General features: G+C 38.1%; 2 protein-coding genes across 4 annotated transcripts in view; one reads left to right on the forward strand and one right to left on the reverse strand.

Moving 5' to 3' along the window:
- Positions 1-7,848, reverse strand: part of uggt2 (UDP-glucose glycoprotein glucosyltransferase 2) — a 40,419-nt gene extending 32,571 nt beyond the window's left edge. For 2 of the 3 annotated variants that reach the window (XM_073811915.1, XM_065251677.1), the window contains exons 1-14: positions 7,780-7,848; positions 6,845-6,981; positions 5,959-6,041; positions 5,533-5,663; positions 5,177-5,289; positions 4,830-5,007; positions 4,220-4,316; positions 3,941-4,010; positions 3,671-3,771; positions 2,921-3,020; positions 2,392-2,452; positions 1,919-2,010; positions 1,584-1,737; positions 1,005-1,124 (exon numbers count right to left, since the gene is read on the reverse strand). In XM_073811915.1, coding sequence (XP_073668016.1) covers positions 1,005-1,124; positions 1,584-1,737; positions 1,919-2,010; positions 2,392-2,452; positions 2,921-3,020; positions 3,671-3,771; positions 3,941-4,010; positions 4,220-4,316; positions 4,830-5,007; positions 5,177-5,289; positions 5,533-5,663; positions 5,959-6,041; positions 6,845-6,969 — 1,425 coding nt within the window. In that variant the 5' untranslated portion in view covers positions 6,970-6,981; positions 7,780-7,848. Of the gene's footprint in view, positions 1-1,004; positions 1,125-1,583; positions 1,738-1,918; positions 2,011-2,391; positions 2,453-2,920; positions 3,021-3,670; positions 3,772-3,940; positions 4,011-4,219; positions 4,317-4,829; positions 5,008-5,176; positions 5,290-5,532; positions 5,664-5,958; positions 6,042-6,844; positions 6,982-7,327; positions 7,692-7,779 lie in introns of those variants that run through there. The other variant, XM_065251678.2, reaches the window with a different exon arrangement.
- A 1,398-nt stretch (positions 7,849-9,246) lies between these two features.
- The window catches only part of hs6st3b (heparan sulfate 6-O-sulfotransferase 3b), a 66,611-nt gene continuing 63,150 nt past the window's right edge, over positions 9,247-12,707 (forward strand). The window contains exon 1 of the mRNA XM_065251674.1: positions 9,247-10,260. Within this exon, the coding sequence (XP_065107746.1) occupies positions 9,719-10,260 (542 nt within the window). The 5' untranslated portion in view covers positions 9,247-9,718. The remainder of the gene's footprint in view (positions 10,261-12,707) is intronic.

The raw sequence follows: 12,707 nt of genomic DNA on the forward strand, positions 1-12,707 counted from the left end.
TCGCACAGTCGCACGCACGCTCGCACAGTCGCACGCTCGCACAGTCACTCGCACAGTCACTCGCACAGTCACTCGCACAGTCACTCGCACAGTCACTCGCTCAGTCACTCGCTCAGTCACTCGCTCAGTTACTCGCTCAGTCACTCGCTCAGTCACTCGCTCAGTCACTCGCTCAGTCACTCGCACAGTCACTCGCACAGTCACTCGCACAGTCACTCGCACAGTCACTCGCACAGTCACTCGCACAGTCACTCGCACAGTCACTCGCTCAGTCACTCGCACAGTCACTCGCACAGTCACTCGCACAGTCACTCGCACAGTCACTCGCACAGTCACTCGCACAGTCACTCGCACAGTCACTCGCTCAGTCACTCGCTCAGTCACTCGCTCAGTCACTCGCTCAGTCACTCGCTCAGTCACTCGCTCAGTCACTCGCACAGTCACTCGCACAGTCACTCGCACAGTCACTCGCACAGTCACTCGCTCACTCGCACAGTCACTCGCTCACTCGCACAGTCACTCGCTCACTCGCACAGTCACTCGCTCACTCTCACAGTCACTCGCTCACTCGCACAGTCACTCGCACAGTCACTCACTCACTCGCACAGTCACTCACTCTCACAGTCACTCACTCTCACAGTCACTCACTCTCACAGTCACTCACTCACTCTCACAGTCACTCACTCACTCACTCACTCACTCGTACAGTCACTCACGCACTCACTCACTCGCGCAGTCACTCACTCACTCACTCGTTTAAAAATAAACCAGACATCCAAAAATCGCAGGATGAGCTGACATTTCACAGAAACTGCACTGCATTAAAATGCATATTCAAATGCACTGCATATTTAAATTAGAATAAGCTAATGCACACAAACACGTCTATAGCAGGTCTGAAAGGATACTGCTGCTCGCAGAAGAAATATAGAGAACAAACAGCCAAAAACAAATCTGCACAAAGTTGGACTTCTCAGCTGGAAGTCACAGATAAGGAGACTTACCAAGTTAAAGAAGTTACGGCGTATTTGTCTGATAACACCAGGAAATGTTGCTCTGAGAAGCTCCTGGAGACTTGAGGGCCAGTGGCGATAAGTGGAGTCCTTCTCAATATCATTAACCCACTAGAAACCACATAAAAACAAGCATTTACAAAAGTGTCACAATATATCATCCCCAATTTCTAAAGCATTTCTTTAATCCAAACAGATTTCGATTGTGTTTAGGGCTTTCAACAAAACCAGTCAGCTCTGCAATGAGCATGAAGTAAACGCTAATAAATCATCTGAAAATTGTGCATTAGATTAGTGTTTTGGGGGGGTGGGGGTAAAAAGAAAAACTAAAAAAGACATCTTAGGATATTTTGACTTTGTTTTAACCATTTATTTTATCAAGTTGGGGTTTGGTTTCTCTATAATGCATTTCTAACCAGAAACACATGTGCTTAAAGGTCGGTCCTATTTCATACAGGTACATGTGTTTTTAAATGAAAGCTTAAATTATATTAAATTGAAACAAATAAATATGGAGACAAAAAACAAATGCTTTTTAATTTCTTTCAAAGCACACTTGGTATACCTCACCATTATGGCTGAGTGACGAATGTCTAGAGCGTAGCTGTCCTCCACAGTGTTAGCCGTTGGTAAAAACTGAAACTTACTGACACTGCTTCCTCTGATGCCAAGGTTATGAAGACCTTCAAGCATCTTAGCCTCTCCTCTGAGAATATCCAGGATGCTACAGGCCAGACAAGTACACAGTTATGTGATCAGCACACAAAACACATGCTGAAGTAGCTTTTACATGCTAGCAAAATATTGGCACCAGTGCCAGTAAACGAACATAAAGTAGCACTTCTTTATTTAAACATTAGTATGTGCACTAATATACAGATAAAAATTATGTACTGGGATTATACCTGAAAGGGTCATGAAGGTCCAGGTCAATGTGTATTCCATTAATAAAAAGACTGGAATCTCCAGGATGGATTCCAATTGAGTCACTCAGTTTCTGCAAATAAAGATCGGGTGACTTTAAATTTGAGGGTAAAATCTTAAATGCTTCCTGTAGTTCAGTTGACACTAAACACTAAACTGAGAACATGAGGTGTAAAATTGGTTGGAAATCCTGGTATGACACATTTGGGGCAGTTTCCATCCGGACAGAGCTTATCCTATTCCCCAACTAAAGTGGCATGTTTGAGCTGCCTTAATTTAAAAACTGCTGTTGTTTTGTCTCAAGATGCAAACCTGTAATGTTTTTTGCAATAAATCTAAAGATTCCCTGTCCTGAAAACTGCCCCTTGATGTATAAAAAAAACAAGCAGGTTGAAGTAAACTTGACTGTTAAAACTTTTGAAAGTGCTCATCGAGAAAGTTCATACAAACACACCTTTTGGTTCTCTTCTATTTCCTTCTTCATCTCTTGGTTTACGGCCACCTTCGTCAGTGATCTGTGGGAACAGTAAAACATGTACAGTCAGTACCAGCTCTCTCCAACATCCCAGACCAGTCATAAAAACTCATTTTAATCTCAGAAAACCTGTTCTGCCTTAGATGCCATATCAGCTATGCTGACAAACTGTAAAGCACAATAATGCTGACTCTGCAAACTCTCAACACCGCACATAAAGATGTCTGGAGCAGCAGTAGAGCAAAGTCACAGTCACACATTAAAAATGACCGAGACATTCTGTGTATACAGTCGGTCTGTGCTATTACATATATGTAGAAGGACATTTATTACAACAAATATTGCTACATATAGGTTGCCTGAGTACGATGAAGATAAATTATGAAGATATTATTAAAAATCATTTAATATAGCTCCCTTTCAGAAAGCAAACAACAGTTTAAATGCATCTGTGACTTCCACACAGGATTCCATCTGATACATCAAAAGGGAATTTTAGACTTTGCACCTGGCTCTGCTGGGGAAATTTTGGCTGAGGTCTTGCATCAGTTTGAGGGAATCAAACTTTGGTGCACTTATGATCCGAGATGCTGCCTGGAAACTGAGATCTGTCGGAAAGATAAAAAAGACATTTCGTATTTCAGAGAAGCCAATAAACTCATGCAGAATATCTATATGAAGTACATTAAACCATTTATAATAAAATGCGTAATATAAACCATTAAAAAAAATCTATTAAGTTAAGCAATTAACATTCTTTAAACACTTCTTAGACTGTAATTAGGAAATGTACATTCAATAATGGGAAACTGTGATTAACATGCATGCAGCATGACCCTAAAGCTATTCCAAATAGCTTGGAGTAAAATAAAATAAAAAATTTACTGGCTATTACAATTCAGCTCTACCCAAAGTCATTACAAAATCAACAGACCGTTTCAACAGCCATCATGGGGAGCTCTTAACTTCAAGGAAATTAAATTGCTTCATTTTTCTAACAGCACACATATTTAGCGATTTTTGCTTCAAATCTCACTGAGCAAAAATGCACTTGGCTGTGAACATGAGCATCTGTTCAAATGTTCGAACAGGAGCAGGACATATCGTTGCACCAAGCAAGGGGTACAAACTGCAACCTTCTCGCTGCATCCCAATTCATCAAGTGGACAGTTCTCCCCAGCCCATGAGGATTGGTTTAATCTTGCTGGACACCAGACAAACTGTAAGAGAGGACCATCAATAACTGCAGCCTGCCCACCTTGAAGCTCCCACACTTTAAGAGGAGTCATATCATTGGTGCCTTCCAAAAGATGCTTCCTCAGCTCACCAAGTTCTTCTTTAAGTTCCGGGTGAGACTTTCTGTAGGTGGAGAAGGACTTGAGACATCATTTTACATAATGATAGTTGGAAATAATCTGCTTGCTGCTTGAAGCTGGCCCTTATAACATTTTTGTAAAATAGAGCACACATTTCAATATTCATTTAAAAAGGATGGATAGTTACAAAAATAATAACTTAAACTGCTTACTTTAATTTACCAAACAGAAAACCTTGGACTTCAATTTCATCCTCTTCATCTGTGGTGGCTGATTTGGAATCTGTGAAAAAGAAGTAACCTCTTTTTGTTTGTTATAGCTAACACAACCAAATACACAGCTTTAGTGAAAAGAATAAATACCTTAAATAAGACCATTGTTGGGGAATATCTAACTAAAAGCAGCATTATTTCTAACTTTTTAGATGCCAATTTTCAACAGAAGAAAAACAAACTGCTAAACAAAAAGCAACTTTTGACATTGTGTGGTACCTTTAACCTGTGTGTCATCGATGGCTTTGTACTCAGTGTTTTTTATAGCCAGTTCAACACCATATCCAGACAACAGCATTCTTTGCTTTTTCGGCTCCTGTAAACAGAAATTGTTGTCTTTCGCAACTAATACTTAAAATTTTAAAGGGGACATATCATGAAAATCTGACATTTCCATGTTTAAGTGCTATAATTGGGTCCCCAGTGCTTCTATCAACCTAGAAAATGTGAAAAATATCAACCATTGGTAAATCATTTTCTGTAGGGTTGTGAAAAAATAGGTAATTTCGCTCCCCTTATGATGTCACAAGGGGATAATTCCTCCCCTTAATCTGGACTATCCAACCATGGCGCTGCCATGGTTGGATAGATCAGTTCATTTGCATCAAAGGACAAAAAATTTTGCTCACACATACAAAGTGGCATTTTAACACCTATAGGGGTATTTCGAGCTAAAACACATGTACTCTGGGGACACCAAATATTTATTTGCATCTTAAAAAAGTCTTGTGACATGTCCCCTTTAATATATTTCATATAATGGTAATTTAATGAATTTATATAAAATCTCTAGGATACATAAAGGTGAAACTGCAATGCTAATACTCACAGCCACAAAATGTCGCAACATGTAAATAAGTTTGCCTTCCTGTGCCCGCTCTGACAGCACCTTATGAAATGTGCTGAATTCTTTAGTGCCAATTTCAGCATAAAGAACAACTAAAGGCAGGTCAGTCCCATTAACTCCTGGGTACCGGTGATCAGACTTGTATAGATAAGGTCTTGGCCTGTGTAGAACACAGAAAATGTAAAAATTTAAAACAAGCATGCACTATAAAAATGCACTATTCCTTAGCTGATAATATGAACTTGAAATGAAACATAATGTTTTTAAAATCAAGTTGCACAGTACATTATTCCCAAATACCTATACAACGCACTGTAAGAGACAATTACCTGCCAGCAGCTGTCTTCAGGAGCTTCTTCATGTCCTTGGTGTTGCAGGCATGTTGACCATGGACAGCCACAAAAGTAGCACACCCATCTGGAGGAGGTTCATCACTTGCTATCTACAAGATGAGAAGAACGGATTAAGATAATTAGTTTTTAAAAAAATCAAACCACGTAGTATTGGCCATTGCAAATGGATCAAAACAAATTCAAAATTCCAGTGTAGAGTTTATTTTTTAGGAAAGCACAATCTGATCAAATGCATACCTTGAATCATCAAAAGGGTAAAAAAGCACTTCTGAACATTAGCATTAGATTCCCATTATTACATGAAACAAAGACGCACATATTTAAAAACATACTTGTTGGAAAGCATGTACAGCTGGTGAATAAGCCCTGAGAGACAGAGAGAGCTTCAAGAGGTTGACCTGGAGGTCTGTCAAAAACTGTCCAGCCTTCTTGATGATCAGGTTATAATATGACCGGACAGACTCTGAAACAGAATATAAATATTTACATAACTTTCCATGCACATTTAGTTCAGCAAAGCAAGAGACACCACACTGTTGCAGCTTATATTTCATATTCTTGCATTAATATTTGCTGATAGTTACACCAATTAATTAGAGCACCCCCACAACCATATCAATAATCAAGAATGCATGTACAAATGAAATATTATTGTATTAAACAAAACATCAGCAAGCAAGCAATGAGCTATTAAGAAAACCACTCAGTTGAATTATGAGTCATTGCAGACAAGAGGAAATTTCAACCAATGTCATTACCTCCACTTTTGTAAACAGTTAACTCCTTCACAGTATCGACAAACTGCCAGAACTTCTCATCATTGTCCTCTCTGATGAACTCACTGCCGAATAACAGATTTGCACAACAAAACAGATGCAAGACAATTGTGAGACGCACTGATGAATACAAGAGAGCACAAATAACAGAGGGATCAAAGTGGGTGTAAATCCAAAGTGTTGATCAAATTCAAAGGCACCGGAAGGTCTTGTCAATAGAAAATACAACTTATTTACTGTGTGCATTGTTTGGGGCAAAGTCTGAATGCACTCTCACGCAGGGGCGTTGTTTAATTAATTTGCGGATATTGTGATGTGTAAATAAATGCTTGCAGAACGTTAATCTGCATTTCTATACATATGAGAAATAACTTGTTTCCAATCCAGTGATAAACGTTCCTATCTTACTCTAAACATAGATCACATAGATAAATAACTAAAGGAATGAAGAGATTGGCACAAAAATTACCAATGACCAAAATTAACAAATTTCCCATTTGTCACGCCCCACTTGAAATGTTCCTATTCCCCACCAGTGGGGCCCACCCCACACTTTGAGAAACACTGATATAAACTAATATTTAAAAAGCTATGATACGTAGTGTGGATAGAGGCCCCTATACACTGTCTTTGCAAATGGCCCAAGACTGTGCTAAGTCACTGCTCTCACGACTGGCCTTTCTGTAAATAACAGTTGTTTTAAGCTTGAAACGTTATCTATCATTTACATTTTCCTTTATATATATATATTCACACACATTTAAGCCTGAAATCTTAACAGCAGTATAAATACACATAATTTTAACCAGCTAAAAATTAAGCACATTGAAATACTGCATTAAAGTAAGGAATTATGATCCCAGCCCACCTTGTTTCTAGCAGCAGAGGGGTCATAGCCCATTTGGCCTGAAGACTGGCGATTACTCCTTTAGATGCTGAGTGTGCATGCTGGACCCTCAGCAGCAAGACCAGCATAACAAAGACCACCCTCATGATCAGACAATGCTAAAAAATGCAAAGCATGCCACTTTATAATATAAATTAAATTGATTGCATTATTTGATTTAATAATGAAACACTAAAATTATTAGAAATTATGAAACGTTGATTTTATAATTTCAAACAATTAATAAGATTTAGGTTGCTATAACTAAACCTGTAAGGGTAAACTTGGACACTTATGTGTACATTTTACCACATATCATACAGGGTGCATACACGATGCTGTATGATCGACAGTTTTTTAAATTACTATACTCTTATTTAACCTGTGCAAGAATGTCTAAAAGCGTTTTTGTAGTTAAAAGCGAAGTATGTTTAACCAGCAACTGACTAGCAAAAATAAACTTACCGTGGGTAAAATTTACCAGTAAAACAATTGACAGTTGTCTTCCATTTTCTGGTGTGTGCGAATATTTAGCGTATTTAACGATTTATTCATAAACGTTATTCTAGAAAATACTTTAACTCAGTACCTCGGCAAGCAAGCGCCACGTATATACAACAAAAAGATACGATGTAGCAAACAGCTCTGCTATTAAAGTTAACTATTTTCATGTTAAAGCAGACGTCTGCCTCATTATCCGTTTTCTTTTAAAAATTATACAAATCGGGTGAAGGTTACTATTATTTTCATTGGCTTTTCTAATAAATTACTAAACAATACATGGAAAATAGCTTGTGGCGTACAGTTCAAGTCCTCCCAGATTTTCTTTCAATAGCAACATATAATTCAAAGAAGTGACAAATGAACCAGGCTCTTATGATACAGGCTGTAAAAATGAAAACATAACAGTTACATACATCAGACCGTGAGCCGCTGTATTACCCCGGTTTCACAGGACGCCGCCATTGAGGGGTCCTACATCTATAATGACCTCATCTACCGATGGAGAAATTAAACCTTCCTTCCACCTGTTTTACAAAAATACAAGGTAACATTTCAGCATACGGTAGTGTATTATATAAATGATAAAGTATCTTTAAACATAAACGCGTTTTGGAGGTTGTCTGTTGTATTGGGTTGTTCAGGCATCTTTGTGGACAACTAAATTGTAATTAATGTGGTAAAGTAACGGTAGAGCTTCTGGGCTGGTTGACTGTTATGTTTGAGACATGTGTAAGTAAACGATTTAAACAAATACTTGTACAAAAACAGTATGTATGTGAATCTCCACATTTAACCAATATACCAGTTTATCATTTAGGCCAGTGGGCTAATTTGTTGTGATACGAAACCAAGGCAATTTTTTCCTAGATTAGATAAGGCTTTAGATAAACACATTTGTATTTTTGTAAAGTTGTAAAGTACTGTAAAGTTGTACCTGGTCTGACTCTTTAAATTAAATGTAAATAATTAAATAAATAAATAGATAAATAAAATAACATTTCATACAGTGCAAGCAAATACTCTATGGGCTATTTTAAGATAGACATTTATTTTATAATAATTATAAAATGATAAAATAAACTGTAGGGTATACTGTAGGATACTTTAGTATTTAGCCTACATTTGTTAACTGTAGTAGCCTACATTGTAGTATATTGTAGTATTTGTAGATTTAAATATTATATAAAAGTATTTATCAATTCACTTGGTAAAGGGATAGTTCACACAAAAATGAAAATTCTGTCATCATTTAGGCTACTCACTCTCATGTTGTTACAAAACCTGAAGAACACAAAGGAATATATTTTGAGGAATGTTTGTAACTAAACCGATCAGAAGCCCCATTGACTTCCATAGTATTCTATTATCCTACTATGAAAGTGAATGGGGCCTCTGATTGGTTTGCGTACAAGCACTCCTCATAACATCTTCCTTTGTGTTATTCTGAACAAAGAAATTTATACAGGTTTGTAACAACATGAGAGTGAGTAAATGATGACAGAATTTTCATTTTTGGGTGAACTATCCCTTTAACTAATGAATTGAAAAACTATGGTAAATGATTATATAGTATACTTACTATTTAATATTTAATACTTACTATAGTAATATCTACTATGACAAGGTTCAAATTTGACTGGAATTTGTCATAATTTGGAAATTAATCTAATAATGCTGTAGTAGGTTTCAAAAAAATCTCATTATTGTCTGATCCCAAATGATGACATAACTATTTTTTATTTAAAAAATGACATATTTCTTAATAAAGACACGCAAAACCAGTGAGAAATGATGAAAGCCACAACGTGTTCTCTCGGTAAGGTTTATTGCTACCAGAGCTCTGGTCTGGGTACATGTGCGCGGGCAGGTGCAGATGAAGTGTGCGCGTGCTACAAAATAGCTGGTGGTACTGATGTTCCTGTCTCTTCATTGATCCGCTCGTTTCTCATTGACATCATTCGCATCATCCCGCTGATGCGCGCCGCGGGATGTATGGAGGACAGACTCTCAGCTCAAGTGCGCGAATAAAGCAGATTATGAATTAGCGAGACGCTTTAATTTACACAGATCGGACAGACGGTAGTATTTTTCAGTCTTTTACTTTATTGTATTAACATAAGAAGAATCGCTTCGTTTATTTCATTATGTTTTGTGGGGCTTAATCAGTGTTGCGCAACTTTGTCAAAGAGCAAGTTTGATGTGAAGACTTCACGGTGGACGTCACACTTTTGCGCATCTTTTTACCATATCAACATGTGGCATGGGGCTTTTGGTTTGGATAACACGTCCTGGAAGATCTGGAGAGGAGATGATGATTCAAACTAATTGCGTTAATATTTGCCTTGTGTTAAAATGAATGATAAACCTAATAAATGGATTTTTATCCCAGTTTTAGCCATCCTTTTTGTCACGATTGGGTATCAGTACATTTGCCCGGCAGGCAGTCAGTCTTGTCATTTCAAGACAGGAGACAAACTCGTTGGAATCGGTCTGTCCACTTCATACCCGACTACCGATGACATGTACCGGGACCAGGACCCGGAGGATGACAGCCCACTCAAATGCGTGTCTAAATTTAACTTCACAGAGCGAGATTTGACCCGCGATGTTGATTTCAACATTAAGGGAGATGATGTGATCGTTTTTCTGCACATTCAGAAAACAGGAGGCACCACGTTTGGCAGGCATCTGGTCAGGAATATTCGTTTGGAGCAACCGTGCGACTGCAAACCGGGACAGAAGAAATGCACCTGCCACCGGCCCGGTAAACAGGAGTCGTGGCTCTTTTCGAGGTTTTCAACTGGCTGGAGTTGCGGTTTGCACGCCGACTGGACGGAACTGACCAACTGTGTACCAGTGGTTATGGATAAAAAGAAAAATGCAAATCGAAAGAGGTACGCTCCTCACTGCAAGCTAAATACAACTCACCTGTCACTCTGCCTCTGTTCAAAAGTTGACAAAAAGTGCACGAACTGATCTTATTAATCTTATTCATTTCTTAATCCACTTTCTTATTCACATTTGTAGCACACGTCATTTTTCTCGAATCCTAAAACTTATTCTTAATATGACATTATACATTTATAATAAATTAAATAGGCTAATGCTTTTTGCTTGAGATTAGGGTTGAAATATTTTTTTTCTCAAGTATACTTTGTCTAGTTAACTTTTTTAATTTTATGATTGACTGATAACTTTACATGTCATACAGTCCCTGTCTAAGTGGGCGTTTCTTGGCTTGAAAAATCTGCAATGTAGACCACAACCTTTGGAGGTTTAGTCAAAGGTCTGGCAACATACCTTGTAGATATGATCTCTTACTCTGATCGACAAAATGATTTAACCTCCGAAAAAAATTAATTATATTTTAACTGCTGATGATAAGCCTATACTATGCTGAAGAATGCAGTGTCTCCAAATAAGATTGGTGGGTGAATTCTGTGGTGTCTTGCCTATGTCCCCTGTGAGTTAGTTTTCCAAACCCCAGCCATCTATTACGTCTTTATATTTTATTTAGTATATTCTTCTATACTCTATAATATATTTTTGATCCAACATTAGTCTTCTCTTCCGAGATGGATCTTCCCCACATTACCATATGATTTGAAATATTACGACCCTCTCAGAAAAGGCAGTGTAATTGAGTTTTTTATTGCCTGTGGCTCTGATGTGTGTGTAATATTATTAACCACATTCAAAATAGACTAAATCACTTATCACCCAACATGATTTATGGCAAAACATTGAAATGCAAAACAAAGAGATAACTAGTTTAGTGAAAATGACTGGAGGACAAGACCGTATTTTCAATCCGTGGCCACTTTTTTCCCAGAATTTCCTTTTACTCAGATTCCGTATTCTCATCTAAATGATGGAGAGCCTGTGCAATAATGAACTTTAAATGAGGTATCATAAACTTGAGCTTAGCCGAGCTGTCAAGCATTCCCATCTATAAATTTGACAGCGCCAGTCTGGACAAGCAAGCTATTAAAAAGTTATTTTAGCTGTTTGCTAAGTATAATTATGGCTTAATACGGTACAAACATGCAGACTTTCAGTTTTATAAGTGCCTGCGAATAAAAGACATATGTGGTTTGACTGCCTGTGAATGCTGTTGTTGTTGTAAATGGAATATAAAACTGTTTTCTTGTCATCCCCTGCTACTTGCTGTTTTAATGCATTAGTTCATGAATTACATTTGACACAACTGAATGCATCTGTATCTGTTCTGTTCTTAGGAAAAACTCGCCTTGTATTGTTTGCCAGCCATTTATTTAAACATTTGCCAAGCAAACGGCTCAAGTTAATTAGTTGCTTAGCCTGCAGCAATTCCTATATGGTTCAGTGTATTGTAATGAACGAAAATGTCGCCTCATTTCCTCTTAATGATCATAAGATGTGTTAAAAACAGATGGATAGGATGCGTGTTGGCTTTAAGGAAATTTCAGAGGTGCGTTTCTTTTCATTGAGGAGAAATCCAGTCACATTCACACCCCAAAAACAGTCCATAGCCACATGATTCATTTCTTCAGAGTCAGCTGACTTGCCCTGCCAGTTTGCTGCTTGTATGCGACAGACTTGATGTCCAAAATGTAACATAAAATCATCACTGTCTCTCACTGTGCTTTGCTTTCAGAATGCTGCTTCTCATTGCTTCTCTAAATATACACCCGGAGACACAAATAAATCTCTTTTGACATCACGCGCAGTTGCTTTCTGAACCGTGTATGCTAAGTGGTTACTATATGAAAATTTCATCGTGATACCCAGCTCAGATTATCACAATTCAGATGGATCACTAGGCGTCTTTTCATGGATATATAATTATCAAAATCAATTATCGAAATGCTGCTTACACAGTTGAAGTTGCTTTAATCTTTCAGTAGTATTGCATAATCTTAAACCCAAAAAGTGCAGTAGATTGTTATGCAGGGCTAATTGGTGTAAATGATGGGCCAGCAGTGTGGTGGCCTGGTTTCTCTGCCTTTCCAGCCCGGCACAGAGCGGCGTGAGTGCAACGCAGGACCTGTAAAGGTCAGCTATGTCAGAGTAGATCAAGAGACACACTTACAGTTGATAGAAATGGAGAGTTGCAGCCCGCCCATCTGGGAGAGAGAGTTCTCGTGTCTTTTTCTTAGACTTGCCTTCTCTTTTGGGCTTTCAAAAGCATGCTGTTAAGAAAGTGAAAGTTTGTCAGCACTAATGCTTCTGCTTAATGGCAAAGACATTTGAAGGTAACTCTAAGACCCCCTTGAGTACTGAGGTTTGTTACCACCCCGGTAATGAAAGAAGTGGCTTTAATGTGCCATTAAGTTAAAGATGTACACTTGGCCGGGCATTC

Source organism: Paramisgurnus dabryanus, chromosome 15 (genome assembly GCF_030506205.2).
Source record: "Paramisgurnus dabryanus chromosome 15, PD_genome_1.1, whole genome shotgun sequence".
Lineage (NCBI taxonomy): Eukaryota > Metazoa > Chordata > Actinopteri > Cypriniformes > Cobitidae > Paramisgurnus > Paramisgurnus dabryanus.